Source organism: Emys orbicularis, chromosome 4, assembly GCF_028017835.1.
Source record: "Emys orbicularis isolate rEmyOrb1 chromosome 4, rEmyOrb1.hap1, whole genome shotgun sequence".
Classification (NCBI taxonomy): domain Eukaryota; kingdom Metazoa; phylum Chordata; order Testudines; family Emydidae; genus Emys; species Emys orbicularis.
In genome coordinates, this window is record NC_088686.1 from 114,701,916 (window position 1) to 114,722,600 (window position 20,685).

General features: G+C 38.4%; 1 protein-coding gene across 2 annotated transcripts in view; it reads right to left on the reverse strand.

The window, feature by feature from the left end:
* Nucleotides 1–9,423: 9,423 nt before the first annotated feature.
* The window catches only part of TOLLIP (toll interacting protein), a 48,683-nt gene continuing 37,421 nt past the window's right edge, over nt 9,424–20,685 (reverse strand). For both annotated transcript variants that reach the window (XM_065403206.1, XM_065403205.1), the window contains one exon: nt 9,424–10,533. In XM_065403206.1, the coding sequence (XP_065259278.1) occupies nt 10,319–10,533 (215 nt within the window). In that variant the 3' untranslated portion in view covers nt 9,424–10,318. The remainder of the gene's footprint in view (nt 10,534–20,685) is intronic.

Below are 20,685 nucleotides of genomic sequence, written 5' to 3' on the forward strand. Positions count from 1 at the left end.
TATTAAAAGCCAGTAATAAAGAACAAACAGTGGAAGAATGCAAACTGTAGCAACAAAAAAACCTGAAGAACCAGAAGACTTGTTAAATTCACACCATATTAACTGTATTTTCTCTGAGGAGATGAATTCCACCTTATCAAGGGACTCTAAGATCTGCACAGCTCCTGTTTCCTGCTGGCCCGCAGTGTACCCAATGTTCTGTATTTCTATCTGGAGTTTCATTGTAAAACAATTTGAAAACAAAACAAATATTTGACAGCGATTGTCCTTCGCCTTAAGCAAATGATTTGTGTGTGTATCCTGAAGAGGTAATGCACTTCAGCTCTGCCATGTAAATACCACTCCTAATTCCCAATCTATAAAGTTGTATCAGCACCAACCTAGAAGACTATAGTGCCTCATGCTCTCAGAGAATGAGCAGACACTATTCCTAGTAACTGAATAATCCATCGTGCACCCCCAAAGTAACTGAAGAATAAATCAGTATTGTAAATCTTGCTTTGCACATTTTATATCTAGTCTGCTTTGTACGTAATCATAGACTTTAAGGTCAGAAGGGACCATTATGATTATCTAGTCTGACCTCCTGCACAACACAGGCCACAGAATCTCACCTACCCACTCCTGTATCAAACCTATGTCTGAGCCATTGAAGTCCTCAAATCATGGTTTGAAGACTTCAAGGTGCAGAGAATCTTCCAGCAAGTGACCCGTGCCCTATGCTGTAGAGGAAGGCAAAAAAAAAAACCCAGAGCCTCTGCCAATCTGCCCTGGAGGAAAATTCCTTCCCAACCCCAAATATGGCGATCAGCTAAACCCTGAGCATGTGGGCAAGACTCACCAACCAGACATCCAGGAAAGAATTCTCTGTAGTAACTCAGATCCCACCCCATCTAACATCCCATCACAGGCCATTGAGCATATTTACCGCTAATAGTCAAACACCAATTAATTGCCAAAATTAGGCTATCCCATTATACCATCCCCTCCATAAACTTATCAAGCTTAGTCTTGAAGCCACATATATCTTTTGCCCCCACTGCTCCCCTTGGAAGGCTGTTCCAGAACTTCACTCCTCTGATGGTTAGAAACCTTCGTCTAAACTTCCTGATGGCCAGTTTATATCCATTTGTTCTAGTGTCCACATTGGTACTGAACTTAAATAATTCCTCTCCCTCCCTGGTATTTATCCCTCTGATATATTTATAGAGAGCAATCATATCTCCCCATAGCCTTCTTTTGGTTAGGCTAAACAAGCCAAGCTCTTTGAGTCTCCTTTCATAAGACAGGTTTTCCATTCCTCAGATCATCCTAGTAGCCCTTCTCTGTACCTGTTCCAGTTTGAATTCATCCTTTTAAACATGGGAGACCAGAACTGCACACAGTATTCCAGATGAGGTCTCACCAGTGCCTTGTATAACGGTGCTAACACCTCCTTATCTCTACTGAAAATACCTTGCCTGATGCATCCCAAGACCACATTAGCTTTTTTCATGGCAATATCACATTGGCGGCTCATAGTCATCCTGTGATCAACCAATACTCTGAGGTCCTTCTCCTCCTCTGTTACTTCCAACTGATGCGTCCCCATCTTATAACAATAATTCTTGTTATTAATCCCTAAATGCATGACCCTGCACTTTTCACTATTAAATTTCATCTTATTACTATTACTCCAGTTTACAAGGTCATCCAGATCTTCCTGTATGATATCCCAGTCCTTCTCTGTATTGACAATACCTCCCAGCTTTGTGTCATCCACAAACTTTATTGGCACATTCACTTTTTGTGCCAAGGTCAGTAATAAAAAGATTAAATTAGATTGGTCCCAAAACTGATCCCTGAGGAACTCCACTAGTAACCTCCCTCCAGCCTGACAGTTCACCTTTCAGTACGACCAGTTGTAGTCTCCCCTTTAACCAGTTCCTTATCCACCTTTCAATTTTCATATTGATCCCCATCTTTTCCAATTTAGCTAATAATTCCCCATGTGGAACTGTATCAAATGCCTTACTGAAATCAAGGTAAATTAGATCCACTGCATTTCTTTTGTCTAGAAAATCAGTTACCTTCTCAAAGAAGGATATCAGGTTGGTTTGGCATGATCTACCTTTTGTAAAACCATGTTGTATTTTGTCCCAATTACCATTGACCTCAATCTCCTTAACTATTTTCTCCTTCAAAATGTTTTCCAAGACCTTGCATACTACAGATGTCAAACTAACAGGCCTGTAGTTGCCCGGATCACTTTTCTCCCCCCCCCCCCCCCCTTTTCTTAGATAGGAACTATGTTAGCAATTCTCCAGTCATGCAGTACAACCCCTGAGTTTGCAGATTCATTAAAAATTCTTGCTAATGGGCTTGCAATTTCATATGCCAGTTCCTTTAATATTCTTGGATGAAGATTATCTGGGCCCCCCGATTTAGTCCCATTAAGCTGGTCGAGTTTGGCTTCTACCTTGGATGTGGTAATATCTACCTCCATAACCTCATTCCCATTTGTCATCCTACCATTATCCCTAAGCTCCTCATTAGCCTCATTAAAGACTGAGGCAAAGTATTTATTTAGATATTGGGTCTTGCCTAGATTATCCTTAACCTCCACTCCATCCCCAGTGTTTAGCGGTCCCACTTCTTTCTTTGTTTTCTTATTTATATGGCTATAGAACCTTTTACTATTGGTTTTAATTCCCTTTGCAAGGTCCAACTCTACATGACTTTTGGCCTTTCTCACTTTATCCCTACATATTCTGACCTCAATAAGGTAGCTTTCCTTGCTGATCACTCCCATCTTCCACTCCTTGTAGGCTTTCTGCTTTTTCTTAATCACCTCTGTGAGATGCTTGCTCATCCAGCTTGGTCTACAACTCCTGCCTATGAATTTCCCCCCCTTTCTTGGGATGCAGGCTTCTGCTAGTTTCTGCAACTTTGACTTGAAGTAATTCCAGGCCTCCTCCATCTTTAGAGCCACAAGTTCTTCGGTCCAATCCACTCCCCTAACTAATTTCCTTAATTTTTTAAAGTTAGCCCTTTTGAAATCAAAAACCCTAGTCACAGATCTATTTTTGTTTATCCTTCCATTTAGTTTAAACTGAATTAACTTATGATTGCTCGAACCAAGGTGTCCCCTACAACCATTTCTTCTATGAGGTCCTCACTACTCACCAAAACCAAATCTAAAATGGCATCCCCTCTTGTTGGTTCAGCAACTACTTGGTGAAGGAATCCATCAGCTATCGCATCTAGGAAAATCTGAGCCCTATGATTATTACTAGCACTTGTCCTCCAGTCTATATCTGGGAAGTTAAAGTCTCCCCTGATCACACAATTCCCATTAGTATTTACTTCATTAAAAACATTAGAAAGGTCTCTATCCATATCCAAATCAGATCCCGGTGGTCTATAGCAAACCCCAAGCACTATCTCACGGGAGGCTCCAGTAGCTTTCTTCCCCAATGTGATTTTTGCCCAGACAGACTCTCTTTTCCATTCCATCCCTTCTTGTTTCTTTACAGTCTACCTCATCATTGATATACAATGCTACTCCACCACCTTTGCCTTTATTTCTGTCTTTCCTAAACAGCACATACCCTTCAATACTTCAGCTGTGTGCAACAAATTCATTTCCAAATATACATTCCACACTAGGGGCTATACATTTAGCCAGTGACAATACTTTTCACACTTCCTTTCCACCTCCTTCACCAATATACAGAGACAGTTAATGATTGACTTTGAAATATGGAAACTGGGCAAATGGAAATAACTTTCCCATTTTATATGAAAAGAAATTTATTTTCAGTTTTTAAATTACTGCAAACTTAATGTATGTGGAATGTAATTTTAGCCTAATAACACTCATATAAAGTAATTATGTATTCTTTGGTAAGCCAGGAAGGTTAATATTCATTCAGGTTATACAAATTGCACTGTGAAAATAGGTATAACTTGGATTTTGAGCAACTTGACCGAAGACCAAGGAGAGACAAATTAAACAATCTTCATTAGGCTACTGATTTAATTTTCCCAGCATAAAAATCTCTCAATAGATTTTCCCTTATTCTAAAAGAAAGGAAATGCATAGTGTATTTTCATTATTTTTCCCAGAGGCCCGTATTTTCGTTAGTATATTTTAATGTTTTAATACTTAAACAACAACAAAAAAGACTTCCCCACACCTGTGTTGCTCTATTAGCATTGAAATGTTAAAAAGTCCTATAATTAAAATCCTAAATAGATGTTTTGACAATCACTAGAATGCTACCACGTCCCTGAGCAAATTCATCTTCATATTTTCCTCTCTTATCTACTACAGCGCATTGAAAAAATGCAAGAGCCCCAGTGAGAAGCTTTAGAACTTTAATGGGGATGGAAACTGGCATTCAACTGCTAACTGATAGTGCAGTTAGAGCACACAATATGAAATGAAATTGTGCTAGCAGTAAGTCCTTAGTTAAGGGAGTATGCCAAGAGGGGGGAAAAAATGGTCAAAGATTCACCACCCTCCCCCACCAATGCATCTTCCTTCTGCCACACAACTGATATAGCTCAGAATGAAAAATCAGAAACATTGTAAAATAGATATCTAATTACAATCCAGAAACATTGTTCCAATCCTAAGATATGAGAAAATAAATCTAAAATAAAGAATGGATATTGATGCAGTAATGGGTGCTGGGTAAAGCAATGTGTTGACTTTGAGAATGGACTTTCAGTCAAAAAACAAGAAATTAGTCATTTTAAAAAGGTCCTCATGAATAGAGCTGGGTGAATAGTGGATTTTTCAGTTTGCTGGCAATTCCAAAACAAAATGGTTTTAAATTTTTGATTTGGGTCAAACCAAAAATGAAATTTGGCAAATCAAAAAAAAGTTAAGTTTTTTTGGGTTGGATCAAAACATTTTTATTCTGGGCACTTTAAAAAAAAACAACTTAAGGACTAGATTCACAAAATGGAAAAGGGTGGAGAGGAGCTGGTGATATTGGTGTTGGTGGTGCTGCTCTCCATATAACTTTTTAGCCCAGTGGTTAGGGCACTCACTTAGGGATGAGAGCGCCCCAGGTAGTGTAGAGAAGGGATTTAAACTTGGGTCTCCCACTGGGCTATGAAGCTTTCTCAATCTCTCCTGCTGAAGCTGTCCCACTTTTTATAAATAATCATCAGAGCAGGCACTTGAACTTGGGCCTCCCATGTCCTAGGGGAGTCCTCCAATGTCACTCATGTCAATGAATAATCATTTGGCCAGGAAAAATGTGTGAATGAGTCTATAGCCTAGGGGTTAGGTCACTCACATAGGATGTGGGTGGTTCCAGTCCCTGCTCCAATACCTATTCATTTATAAAAAGTCAAACAGCTTCCACAGGAAAGATTGAGAAAGCCCCACATGAGACTAGTCCATAGCCCAGTGGTTAGAGCACTTTCCTGCAATGTGAGAGAGAGAAATTGAAATTCCTTCTCCACATCAGGCAGCAGGGCAACTGAACCTGGGTCACCCACCTGAGTGCCCTAACCACTGCCTCTTAAAGTTCTAATGAGGGCAATACCCCCAGAGTTTTGTTAATATAGTCCTTTGCTTTTGTTAGAAGTGTCCCAAAGTCTAAACCAAAATTTGAGTTGGTTAAAATGAAACATTTTGTTTCAGCCTTTCCAATAGGAAGATCATAATGGACACAGAATTCCAACTCAGGCCATTAAGTGGTCAGAAGTAACTGGAGGGGCTTTAGTCCGCACCTCCCTTTATGCTCTTGAGTCAGAGGATGAGAGCAGCTGTGCATGCGCAGACCAACGGGCACTACTTGCTGCAAATCTCTGGTCTCAGATGCATGGAGGACGTGTACCCACATGTGGAATACATAGGGACCAGAACTCAAAAGAACATTTTGATTTTTTGAGGCTGAAATGGGACTGCATTTTTTTGCTGAATAAACTATTCACCAATACAATTTCACCCCACTCTACTTATAAATAAGCTGGTTACTAGCTTACAATACCTTTGCATATAATTAGTGATTTTACTAACTGAAAATTGTCAGCTATATTAGAGGACTAATTCTTATGTACAGCTAAAAATAGTTAATATTCAGTTGCCCAATTATTCATTAGCAGGAGACCAGTGTTCTCTAACCAGATTTCAATCCACTGAGATGATGGAGCCCATTCTTCTCCTTACATGAGTGTCATTCATACATATAGTTGATTTTTGTTTCAGCCACCTTACAATTATGCAGACTCTACTTCTTCATTCTGAGCAAAATTTCCTTTGGTGTTACAATACTAGATAACTATGAAGATAATATTCTTGGAATAGAATAACATCCAAAATACCAATAAGAACAAAAACACACCTATTAGAAGATTTGCATTTTCTTTTGGCCACAGCATTGCACTGGAAGCTTATGTTCAGCTGATTTTCCACTATGACTCCAAAACCTTTTTCAGAGTCATTGCTTCCCATGATAGAGTGCTCCCTCCTATAGGTCTGTCCTACGTTCTTCACTTCTAGATGTACACATTTTTGTTTATGAATGGTGCATGCAGCCACTGTAGGACATTTTAAAACACTTACTGTACTAACAGCAGACTGATTGCATCTAAATTCTTGTAGAGATGCAATCTACAATCAAGTAACTGTGGTATTAGAAAATAAAGTGACTCATCAAGTGGAAGAGTGATGTGCATAGAAACCGACCATTGTGCTCAAAGATTTTGCAAACATCCGAAGTGAAAAATTTCTCACACCATCCTAGATTTGTCTTCATTTTTATTTTGATCGTTGACCCCAGAAATTGAAAGCTGGATTATTTAGTCTGAATGTATACAGGTTAAGAGGTATAGCTTCCCTCAAAGGACTGATTCTTCTGTTTTGATATACATGATACATTTATTAAATTAGATAGAATGAAAAAAGTCAAAATGTATTTTACAATAAAAGAAAAACATGTGGACACTGGGCCTCAATACAGTGAGAAACAATGCCTCCAGAATGATTACAGCAAAAACATCCTCTGTACAGTATTACATGTCAACCAACACAAGCAGTAATATTTGCAAAGGGAAAACATTTGGTACCTTCAGCACACAAGAACAGCGGTTGAAGAGAAAGTAGCAAGGATCTAGCTAGACAAACATATTCCTATCTTTAGCCAGTGCAGACCCTTGACAGGATTGAAGCTAGTGCAAACAACACTAACTTTTAGCAGATGCCAGTATTACACAGCTGGCTTTGGCTCCAGGCTGTTGTAAGCTGCTGAGTGTGACAGAAGTACGATCAAGACATATTATTCTATTAAATGAAGCATATATGTCACATGCTGCAACAGAACGTGTGATGTATTTAATTGAAAACAAAACCCAGCAAGGTATTGCCTTTCAGTTCTGCATTTCTGGACCCTCAACTGCTAGCTTTAACTATTCCTTGCCAGTTTACAAATACCTCAGACCTGAAACTGACAAGAAACAGCAAAACAATTGTGGGGGGGGATATCATATATTGAGAAAAACTGAGTAGGCTTGTGATTTCTGTCTTGTTAATTTTAATGACAAAAAATACAGTAGTGCATCTTGGAGGCTTCTTTTTACATGCATAATGCTTGAGCCTCCATTGAATTAAAATCCCCAGGTCAATATTTCTTAATATGAACACAGTATATTTTAATCCCATAGAGTCCAATTTATTGGCCATTCTGCTCCTAAACTACTCACCTTCAATCTATGCAGCTTCTCTCTGCTATACTTCATATAACAAATGCATCTTACAAAAAAGGACTTCCAGTAGGTCTAGGGGTCCCATGGAAAATGTAAGGATCCCCAGAAATTCAATCTAGTTTGTCTAACATTCTCACTTCCTCCTCCTAATTGTTAAGAGCACTCAGAGCTGTTTGTTCTATGCTTACATTTCAGCCATAACAGAATTAGCAATACAATCTCAGGTGACAGCAAAATTACTTTCCCAGACACAGATCAAACCAAGACTACTCGCTTTAGAAAAATCTGCTACTGTAGACTCCAAGTAACTATATATAAATCTTTATTATACACATTTTCCCTGAATTGTTCTACTCTAGCAATTCATACCATTTGTACGAGTGTTATAGCAAGGGACTCGTCCCTAAATTTTTACCAAGAAGTTGAGTGATGATCATCTTTTGCTTTAAGGTGTAGGCTGGCAATGCCACAAGAAGTCGCTGTGTTATGAAGATAAAAACCAGATGCTCAATCTAGTGTTGAGTTTTGTGATTAACATGTGATAACAGAGGTTACGAACAAGAGGAGCAAGGCTAGCTTCTTGATGAAAAGCTGTTTCTAGAGAAGCAAAAGGTAAAGATTTACCTGCATAGCCCATTACAATGCAGAGAGAGACACTGTAGCCTTGAATTCTTAGGGAAATGTAAAACCAGTGGGAGAATGTGAAGACAACTACATTTTTACAAGATGTAAGTCTGCCAACTCAGACAATGGGGAATTTTTAACATAACTAACAAGTGAGTGTCTGATACATCATGAAAAGAAGTTTAAAAAAAAAAAAAAAATCAAGCAATGAAAAAACCAGGACAACTTTGGTATTGTATTTTAAAACTCTCAACCCCCACACTTAAAGATATTGGGGAAAGCAGTTTATTCGTAAATATTGAAGAATCTTGTGCTTGGGGAAGAAGAAAAAAAGAGGGGAAGGAGAGAATATAAAGGCTCTTTCCTTATTCCAAACCTGGCTTACTAAAGTTCTCATGAACCACTCTTGAGATCCTGTATTTCAAGTGTACATTCAAACACGAAGAAAATACAAGCTATGGCTATTATAGAAAGTATTGTAAAACAGTTTTAAAAACACCACCAAAAACCAGAAGAGTGACATTGCACATTATTGAAAATAAATTTGTGCATACTACTTAAAGTGCATTGCTTTGCAGTTTAAAAAAAATTAAGAAGCTGCAGAAATTTATCAAACAGGTATAAACTGTTCCCTCTCCAAAGGCTCTGCAATTCTATGCTAGAATGTTGCATACACATTAACACAGGCAATGACTGTATGCAATCTCCTTCCCCTTTATGAGGATCTGCCAATTTAGGATATGTCAGATTTTCCATTATCTCACAAGATAATTTTGATATTTGTATGTATACAATTCAATTGAATTAGTTAAGATCAACTGTAACTCAATGAATCATCAAAACAGCTCTTTAAAAACTTTATACCTACTGAAGATTCTGCAGCTCTTTGCTTACTCCTTATTCCAGACTACCAAAAAACCTTTCCTCATTAAAAAGTAATTTTTTCTCCATGCAAAAAGACAGTTTTGCTGAAAAACAGGAGTGAGTGTAGCATGTTTCTTCTTAAAACAAATGCTATACTTAAAAAAAAAAAAAAAAAACCCTCCCCCCCCAAAAAACGTTCTTATTACAAGACAGCTCCTTAAATATTTAAATGCTTATTTTATACATAATTTTCCAGGTATAAATTCTTTCCTTCTGCATTCATCCTTTGGAATAATCACAGGAATGTAGAAGCAAGAAGAGTGCAAGTAACTGCAGGAACACATTAGGGCCCAATCTTGTCCTCTGATGCACAGTGTGTATTGCTGTATATAGAAAACCATTTCCTGCAGATTTTACTAATACAGCAACATCACATGGTAGGATTGAGCCCCCAAATGCCCACCAAACAGATATATATTGCTTTGGTGCCCAATCACGAGGATAGGTGGGTGGGGCTACCTAATTAGAAACACTAAAGACTACAACAAGAAAGCCAGCTTGTTAGTAAATTTAAAACTATGTTAAAGATAGTTGGACTATTCACAGCAATAACTGAACACCACAGGACAAACCAAAGGGCATTGTGTAATCGTTTTTTATATCTCTGGCAGAAACAGGTGGCTTACTGAAACAACAACATTTTATTAAAAGCAGTAAGTAAAGAAAAAAATCCAACTCCCAGAAAACGTAACTCTTCCGATCTAACAGACAGAGCAGTAAATCCTGTACTGCATACTGTTAAGAGAGATCATATGAACATGGTCTTGTTTTCAAACAGAGAGAAGGAAGAAAAAAGCAGCATACCCACACACCCCTGAAAGCAATATAGCCACATATGATAAGGCTGGTATTAACAAAAAAGCTTCTGTAGAACATATGTAAAACAAACTGTAGAAGAAAAAGTGAAAAAAATGTGCAAATATCCAAGGAGAAAAAGGGGTACAATCTCTTTTAGACAGAATGCTCACAGGAATCTGTTAGGAAATTCTTCCTCTAGCTAAATCCCTGGCTTGGCAAGTCAAAATAAAGGTGGCATCAAGAACAGAGACAATGCAGGGCTTGGGGTCTATAACTCTTCTGCAATCTGAAGTAACGAGTTGATAGCTGCATCCTTGTTCCCTCTCTGGGCTTCTAGCACTGAACGAATTACTTCCTTGTCCATATTGGGGAACATGTCTTGGATTGATTTCAGATCCTCTTCATTACACACGTGCTGAGGGTTGACTGGAGGAGGTGGCACTGCCACTGGTACCATGCCTGGGTTACAGACTGCAGGCATTCCTGAAAACAAAAACAGAGGAAATTAAAAATTCCTCCTACATGAATAATAAAATGCTCATTCTTGATCAAATGAAATAGGCACAAAAGGGTCTTTATATTACATATTTCAGAGAAAAGTGTTGACTATATTTGTAGATGAAAAAACATTGTGATATTTGGGAAGTCATCTGACTGTGGCAAACAAGACTTTTCCTATAATTACATTTTGATACTAGCCACACTATTACCCTCTGCGCAATGTTCCAGAAGTACTCAGTGAATGCAGCGATGGGCTTGGCATAAAGACCTAGACAAATAAGGCAAGCATAGGCAGGCTCTACAGTTTTAGAAGAGGCACCCAGGTACTAAGATTTCAGGCTACACAAAAAACATCATAAAAAAAAAAGACAGTGTTCGCACTCTTTTATTAAGTCCTTATGGGTTTATCTCATGGTTTGCAGGATCTTTTTGTTACACGTAAAGGCCATACCACTAATGAACTCGATGCAATAAAATTTCATTGTTGAAAACAAAATAAACTAAGGACAAACCCTGATCCTATATGAATAGTCTGATGTCCGAAGTCATGTTTCTTGATAAGGGTAATAAAGAGAGCTCTGATAAAAGGGGATTTCCATGAACATGAGCTCCATTACATCAAAAAAGGAATGCATTAAAGTAACTCATTGTTCCCAAGTAGATTGGGAGCAGATATAAGTGAACAAAAAAACCATGAATTTTGAGGTCATGTCTCTTCTCGCATAAATAGTATCCAATTGTTCAACATGTGACATCAGAGCTATGCTGCAAGATGAGGAATTCTGGTTTTTATTCCCATAGACTGACACTTTCCTTGACCTTACTGCGTCTCCCAGTTTTTAAGGCAGAGGACAGAAACCACTTCAGAGATATTTTATTTTAGAACTTTTGCATTACATTGTTAAGTCACAGTACTATCAAAGTCAAGAAAGAAAAATTTACAGTGTAATATGGAGAGGAATATTTAAAACCAGGGCTTTCTGAAACAAGTTCCTAAAAAATCATGCACGCTCCATATAAAAAGTACGTTTTTACCATCACCTGATGACCTTGTAAATAATTCAAATCATGCCTACAGTTCAGAAACACAACTAAAAGAGTTGCAAAGTTACAGTTTATTTTTATAAAGCTAATCTTGGTAGCCAAGGATGGTGCACTAAAGACCTTTGTAAAGAATTTTGTAATAATTTCAATTAATTGCATTCTAAACTATGGTATTGTTGTACAAGACATCATTTGACTAAAAAACTTTCTGACTGGGGAGTACTGGACACTACATCAGTTTCCTGCTTATGCGGCTTATAAAATAAAGAACCTTTTTGTATCAAATTTGGTTTTAAATTAGAGAAGTTAATTTGTTCTTCTGACCCTATTTTATTTTAAACTGGTATTCCAGGGATGTGATTTTTATTTAAAATGTCCCTCCATGATCCAGAATGTCAGGTGGTAGCTGTATTTGCAGCAGCATGGTCAAATCCAGAGAGTTTGAGCTGCTGAACAAGATTGTTATCAAGAAGAGCCAGCATACAAAAATTCATACTATCAGACATGTTAGTGATAGAGCCCTTATAACATAATTCCCATGTAACTGGTGTATCCTTTTGCACTGAGGATACCTCGCCATGGGAGGGAATCCCAGTTACTAGGAAGAGACAAGTAATGGTAATGGAGGATTCAATCATTGGAAATATAGATAGCTGGATTTGTTATGACCAGGAGAACGGCATGGTCAATTGCCTGCCAGGCAAGAAGGTTACAGATCGCTCGAGACATCCAGACAAACTTATGTGCAGTGCTGGGGAGGAGCTGATGGCCATGATACATGTGGGTACCAATGACATAGGAAAATATAGGAGAGACGTCCTGGAGACCAAATTTAGGCTGCTAGGTAAGAGATTAAAGTCCAGGACTTACATGGTAGCATTCTCTGAAATGTTTCCAGTTCCATGTGCAGGGATAGGAAGAACCGCAGGGTCTCAATGCATGGATGCTGTGACGGTGTAGGGAGAAGGGTTTTAGATTTATTAGGAACTGGGGAACTTTTGGGGAAAGGAGGAGCCTATACAGGAAGGATAGGTTCCACCTAACCAAAATGGAACTAAACTATTGGCATGTAAAATTAAAAAGGTCAGAGGAGTTTTTAAACTAAGGGCTGAAGGAAAGCTGACAGGTGTGGAGGAGCACACGGTTCAGATAGAGACATCCTATAGGGGAGGATCTATTAATGGGGATTCTCTATAGCCTAGTAAAGAGGGAAAGATAGAAGTTGATAAAGTACAAGTAGGAACTGAGGAGAAACAGTCAAATGAGAGAGTCCCATTCAGTTACATGACATGACGGCAGACAACTAAAAAGTGACAAATTTTATAAGTGCATATACAAAAATGTTTGACGTCTAAATACTAAAATAGGTGACCTTGAGAGCCTGGTATTAAATAATGATATTGATTTAATAGGCATCACAGAAACTTGGTGGAATGACGACAATCAATGAGACACTAACATCAGGACACAAAATATATAGGAATGACAGCTCATGCTGGCAGGGGAATGGCAGTATATGAGAAAGAAAGCAGAGTCAAATATAGTAAAAAATCTTAGATAAATCAAACTTGCTATAAAATCTCTATTATTAGAAATTCCATGCTTGAATAATAAGAGTATATCAGAAGGTATATACTACTGACGACCTGACCAGGATATTGATGGTGACTGTGAAATGCTCAGGGAGATCAGAGGTGCTATAAAAATAAGAAACTCAATAATAATGGGGGATTTAAACTATCCCCATATTGACTGGGTATATGTCGCCTCAGGACGGGATGCAAAAATTAAGTTTCTAGACACCATTAATGACTGCTTCGTGGAGCAGCTAGACCTGGAACCCACTAAATTCTTGATTTAGTCCATGATTTAGCATAGGATGTGGTCCAAGAAGTGAATACAGCTGAACCGCTCAGTAATAGCAACCATACTATAATTAAATTTAACACCCTGGTGGGGGGGGGGGGGGGCGGGGGGGGGAGAGAAGAGGAAGGGGAGAATACCACAAAAGCCACCACGGTAGGTAGCATTTAACTTCAGAAAGGGGAACACCACAAAAACGAGGAAGCTAAATGGAAATTAAAAGGAATAGTCACAAGAGTGAAATGCCTTCAAGCTGCACGGGAACTTTTTATAAACACCATAATAGAGGCTCAAATTAAAACAAATATGAAGAGGACTAAAAAAAGGCCACCATGCCTAAACAGAGTAAAAGAAGCATTTAGAAGCAAAAAGGCATATTTTTAAAATTAGAAGTCAAAGCCTACTGAGGAAACTAGAAAAGAACAAACTCTGGCAAATCAAGTATAATTAGACAGGCCAAAAAAGAATTTGAAGACCAACTAGCAAAAGACAAAATAAACCCAGCAAACACATTTTTAAGTACACTAGAACCAGGAAGGCTGCCAAACAGTCAGTGGGATCACTGGTCAATCAAGGTGCTAAAGGAGCACTCAAGGAAGACAATGCCATTGCGAAGACACTAAATGAATTCTTTGCATCAGTCTTCACTGCATAGGATGAGAGCCCAGGAGACTCCAACATCTGAGCCACTGTTTTTGGGTGACAAATCTGAGGAACTAGCCCAGACTGAGGTGTCAATACAGGAGGTCTTTGAACAAACTAATAAAATTAACAGTAATAAGTCACCAGGAACAGCTGGTATTCACCCAAGAGTTCTGAAAATTCAAATACGAAACTCCAGACCTACTAACTTTGGTATGTAAACCTGCAACTTAAATCAGCTTCTGTACCAGATGACTGGAGGATAGCTGATGTGACTCCAATTTTTTTTAAAAAGGCTCCAGAAGCAATCCTGGCAGTTACAGGCCAGTAAGCCTAACTTTGGTACCAGGCATATTGGTTGAAAATATAGCAAAGAAAAGACTTATCAGATGCATAGATAAACATGATTTGTTGGGAAAGAGTCAACACAGCTTTTGTAAAGGGAAATAAATTATTATTATTTGTTTGAGAGGGTCAAGCAAACATGTGGAAGAGTGATGCAGTGGATATAGTGTACTTAGACTTTCAGAAAGCCTTTGACAAGGTCCCTCACCAAAGGCTCTTAAGCAAAGTAAGCTGTCATGGGATAAGAGGGAAGGTCCTCTCATGAATCAGTAACTGGTTAAAAGACAGGAAACAAAGGGTAGGAATAAATGGTCGGTTTTCAGCAGGAAGAGAGGTGAATAATGGTGTATCCCACAGATCTGTACCGCGACAGTGCTGTTCAACATATCCATTTACCATCTGAAAAGAGGGGTGAATAGTGAGATGGCAAAGTTTACAGACGATAAAAAATTACTCAAGATAGTTAAGTTCAAAGCAGTCTGTGAAGAGTTACAAAGGGATCTCACAATACTGGGTGACTGGGCAACAAAATGGCAGATTAAATTCTATGTTGATAAATGCAAAGTAATGCACGTTGGAAAATATAGTTCTAACTATACATACAAAATGGGGTCTAAATTCAGCTAAGAAAGTTTTTGGAGTCATCATGGATCTCTGAAAACATCTGATCAATGTGCAATGACAGTCAAAAAAGTTAATGTTAGGAACCATTAGGAAAGAGATAGATAATAAAACAGAAAATATCATAACGATACTCTATAAATCTATGGTAAGCCCACACCATGAATAGTGCATGCAGTTCTGGTTGCCCTATCTCAAAAGAGACATACAGAAATGGAAAAGGTACAGAGAAGGTCAACAAAAATGATTAAAGGTATGGAACAGATTCCACATGAGGTAAGATTAAAACAGACTGGGACTATTCAGCTTGGTAAAAAGATGACTAAGGGAGGAAATGATAGAGGTCTATAAAATCATGAATGGTGTGGAGAAAGTGAACACCACAACACAATCAAGGGTCACCCAATGAAATTAATAGGCAGCAGGTTTAAACAAACAAAAGGAAATACTTCACATAATGCGCAGTTAATCTGTGGAACTCATTGCCAGGGGATGTTGTGCATGCCAAAACTATAACTGAATTAAAAAAAGAACTAAAAAAAGTTCCTGAAGGACAGGTCTAACAATGGCATTTGCCAAGATGGCCATGAATGCAGCCACATGCTCTGAGGGTCCCTAAGCCTCAGACTGCCAGATGCGGAGACTGGACGACAGGGGATGGATCACTTGATGACTACCCTGTTCTGTTCATTCCCTCTGAAGCACCTGGCATTGGTCACTGCTGGAAGACAGGATACTGGGCTAGATGGACCATTGGTCTGACTCAGTATGGCCTTTCTTATGTTGGGAATGCTGATAAAAGCCAGTAAAAGTTTTCCTTCCTTAAGAGACATCATCTTTGACCTTACTGACGATAAGACCTGACATTTTACCATTAAGAATTTTTGTAGATTTTGAAAGACTGAAATATAATAAAAGCAAGTGAATGAGGATCTCTTTAGTTGGCATAGGCCTTCAGATATGTAAGAGAACTTACCAAAAATGAACTCCACCAAAAACTTGTCTCTACATCACAACTCTGAAGCAAGCAGGCAGGAAACCAGCCATTTGCACAAACTTTTCAGGAACTACATCTTTCAGTTAACATTTTGCTTTCCACTGCTCTTCTTTCCATAGAAGATTTGTGGACTAAGACCACGCTGCTTCATGAATGTGGCCATACCTTAATAAAATGTAAGTCCTCCTGCTTTCCATAAACAAACCCAAGACATGCAAGAGTTAAACAAGAGTCTTGTTCAGTTAGTGAACCCACATTTTCCAATGCACCACAAAAAGTGTTCCAATTCCAACCATTCCTCCTTTTTCAGTGATTTAAAAAGGTGTTTTGCTCCATTGCCTTCCTTTTTCAAAGACCTACATGAAAGCAATTTAAAAATCATCCATCTTAAGTAACCCATCACAAAGGCCCTTTTTTCGGGGGTGGGGGGAGTTCCCCCATCCAGGACTATATCTGTGTTTATTACAAAAATATAAAAAACAGGTGGAAAATTGGTGCAAAAACTTTACTTCACAGCCTTCTGGATAAAAGTCCAGGTTAATATTGGGGGACAGGAAGAAAGGGAAAAAACCAATAGAGATAACTAAGAGAACTGAAAGTAAAAGCTATTTAATGCTGTGACTTATTTCATGAACTGTATATTAACAGTACATACACATATGCACATGCATCTGTGCATGTGTATCTTCCACTACATTGCCTTACTTTAACAGACAGCGTCACATTTACATTTAGACTAATTTATTGTTAACAGACAGATCTATCTAACGTAATATATTGGAGTCTTAACAGAATGTGCATTTTCATGTACTTCAATGGTCCAAAATTTGGATGAAAAATAAATCCATAAAATACAAAAATGAAGGGCTTTGCCCATCAGGCACCTTGCCCCATCCTAAATAAGCTTGACTTAGAACTGACAGAAACATCACAAACTAAGTATACATGTCTAAAGCCTTCATCAGTGAAGATGGCTTCCGTGTAGCACAAGGAAGACAACACCACACATGGGTAAAGCAATCCAATCAATCAAATGTTTTGGTCTCTTACTATCACTGTCAAAAAAAATAGTTGGGGTGCAAATGATCTCAAAACCTTAATTTTCAACCACAGGTTGTCTTTTAATAGAACACCAGTTTCTAGACACAGTTTGTAAAACTGTTTTAAAAGATTCATTAAAAAAATACTAAAAAAACAAACAAACCACAGATTCAGCATCAGGTGAATAGCACAACCAATAACAATCTTACTCAAGAAAGAAAGGCAGTATCACTCCAGTTAGTTTCTGAAGTGATTCACGAACAATAGAAACAGATCAGCTAATCCACAAATTTAAAGTTGTATGTCTTGTCACAGTCAGAATCACAAAGGCCACAAGGTTTCCTTTCCTACTGTCATCAGAATGTATTAACTCTTGAATCAAACATTTGTAAAACCACTACTGAATAAGTATTCTCAGCTTTAGAGTTTAATATATTTTTCTTTCCTAACGATTCTAATACTCCATCTTCTCCCTCATTATTGCACAAACTGCAGACAAGTGGTTTTGAATATTTTGTATCACTTTAAATTCATTTGATGCACAAAATTAGTCCAAGCACAACTATGTTGAGTACCATAAAACAAAGAGTGATATTTAAATACCATGATGAACGTTTACTTTTTGTCTCATTTACTGTATATTCTCTATATAGTTTTTCAAAATTTAAAGAATACTTTTTTTAAAATAAAAATCAAATATCACTCCCAATTTACATGACAATCTTCCTGTTAAAGAATTACAATTTTAAGGTTAAGAGTTTGTTTTTTTTTAACTAAAACACATTAAGTAGCTTCAATTTTATAACTTAATTTAACATATACTGTGTAACAGCTCATTTTTCATTCACAAGCATAGATAGAAGATAACAGTATTAAACGTTTTCAGAGGAGCTGGAATTGCACACTGCCATTATGCTCTTGCTTCCAGTACTACATAGAAAGTATTATAAATTAAAAGTGGAGAGTCTGTTCTCTAAAGCATCAGCGTGACTGCAGTGGGAAACATGCTGGCACAAGCGATGACATTCCAATAATATAAAATGAACATGTAAAATAGCAAGTCAGTTGATAGCATATTGTGGTCATTTAAGAACAGCAGTAGAAGCAGCAAGGGGAAATTTTTTTATCCAGATTGTACACAATGCATTACACAAATATTTTGCTTCTTAGTTTCTAGTTCAGTCAAGTGCCTTATGGTCATTTCTTTTCCTCAAAAGTTTTAACAATGAAATATGACACTCTACATACAATAGCTCCTTGCAGGCTATACCATTTTAATAGTTCTGTGGAAATGCCACTGGGGGGAGCTTTTTGATGGCATCCAACTAATTTTTGCCTAATTCATTCATACCTTTGAAAATTTCCCAAAATGTTTGTTTTGTACAAAGACACACTTGTGTCGGGATTTTTGGTGCTAAAAACTATAGGCCATAATTTTATTTTTAGAACATCAAATTCTGTCTCAACATATCCAGTTATGGCATTAACTATAAAATGAACTGACATCTATGGAAAACATGAACATTCTCCAATCCCACAATAATTCTGGTGCTCTGGCAAGGCTAACTAAGATAGTAGAACCAAGCCAATCAAGTTGCTTTATATTTTATTTACACCATTTTATCTGGAATTCAGGATGCTAGTAAATGACATTTGATTTATTTAAGAAGAAATCTAGCCCTTCATGAAGGCACTGGACTGGACTTTTTATACTAAGTTCAAATTGAGGATGTCACAATAGCTGTTTGAGAGTTCAAAATTAAGGATTTGTCAGTGTATATCACTTTGACAAACTATTCAAGAGAAAGGGAGTCGTCTGTTAAACCAGTGCGTTAGGCCTAGAGTCACAAAAATACCACAGTACCTAAACTCCAGACTTAAACACAGAATGAAGTGCCTAGGTGCAAAAGTCCCAGTTTTTGGCTTCAATGCGATTCACAGAATTCATGCTGAATCCCGTAGGTTCCTAACCTCACTTGGCATCTAAGTTTTTGCAGTAAAAAGTTCCCTAGATGCCTGTTTCTGCCTCTGGGCATGCACACTGCTGCCTCACTGTAAGGGTCTGGGCACCTATATCCCATCTAAGCAACAGAATGATTCACTAACCAGGAAAGACAGGTGTTCAACCAGCTAACTCGTGCACAGGGCCTAGTAAGCATCTCAGAGACAGCCTACCGGATTGGGCACCTCAGGCAAGTTCACACAAAACAGCTGAGGGAGGACCTCCCTCATAACTTGTAGCCCAGTGGTTAGGGTTCCACTGTGGATAAATAATTAGTCACTGTGGGGGGCGGGGGGGGAGAGGGGATAAAGAGCACAGAGATGGACCCACACAAGCATGAGAATGATTCTATAGCTTGGTGGTTAAAGAACTCACCCAGGATGCGGTAGATCCAGAATCCAATCCCCTGCTCTAACAACTAATTATTCATCCACAGTGGAACTGCTTCAACAAAAGAAATGGAGAGATCCCCATATTATAATATCCCATAGCTCACTGGTTAGGGCACTCAGCTGAGAGGTGGCAGATGCCTGTTCAAATCTGTTTTCATCGGGGGGGAGGGGGGGGAGTTCCCATATTCCAGATGAGTACTGACCACTGGGCTAAAAGTCAAGCTAGAGGTCCTCCTCCACTGGCTACCTTCTTGCAAAAACACCTGAGATGCTTAACTACAGTGTTCACACCTGAAAATTGGTAGCAGAGATAGGCACCCCCTGCAGTCCAAACTGAGGCATCTATCTCAGTGAGAGGGGAGGGACTTAGCACATACCCATCTTACTGGCATCTCCCATTGGCTAGTTTGGATGGCTTCCTGTCTAGCATCCTGGCTTTTGTGAATAGTGGTCTAAGGCACTTCTCTCTCCCCATTCAGTGTATAAGGAGCCTAAGTGCCTAACTCAGGCTTTGCGAATCAGTGTGTTCCTGTGATTTCCTAGGTTCCCAAAAGGAAGGTGCTGCACGCCTCAGCATCACAATGCCGAAGTACCTTTGTGAATCTAAGCCCAACTACCTTGAGTAGTGCTCACACAGAAATAGGCATCAGATGACGTAGCTAAGACTAATAATCAAAACGAATATTGCTTCCAAAAGGCACATGGTGGTGAAAAAGTTTACCCATGAGAATGCAAGGTGTAAGGCTTCAGCCTGCTAAGGTAAGAGGGGTGGGGAAGGGAAAGAAAGGAAAGGACGCTTTGTCAATGTGTCACTGGAGAACCTGTTAGTACATGAGCTTCCAAAGTTTTTGAAGTCCCCTCCACTCCCACAGTAAAAAAACAAAAACCTAACAGTGGCAGGGGTTGGGATAGTCCTCTCTCCCCCTATAAAAAAGGTACACTTGCAAAATTAGTGCTTGTTGACATTAAGAATGGTTGCTACCTGAACTAGCCCACAAGACTACTTGAACCAGATGCTGTCAATGACTTTGGAATTTGTTCTACATCTTTCCAGCATGGCTTGCCTTTGTGTATCAATGACTTTAGTATACAGGAAAACTTTACTACTTTCATGCTGTTTTAGTTTAAAAATCCTAAAACTAATAATTTTTAATCTGTAGACTACTATAACTAATCCCGTTTATTTC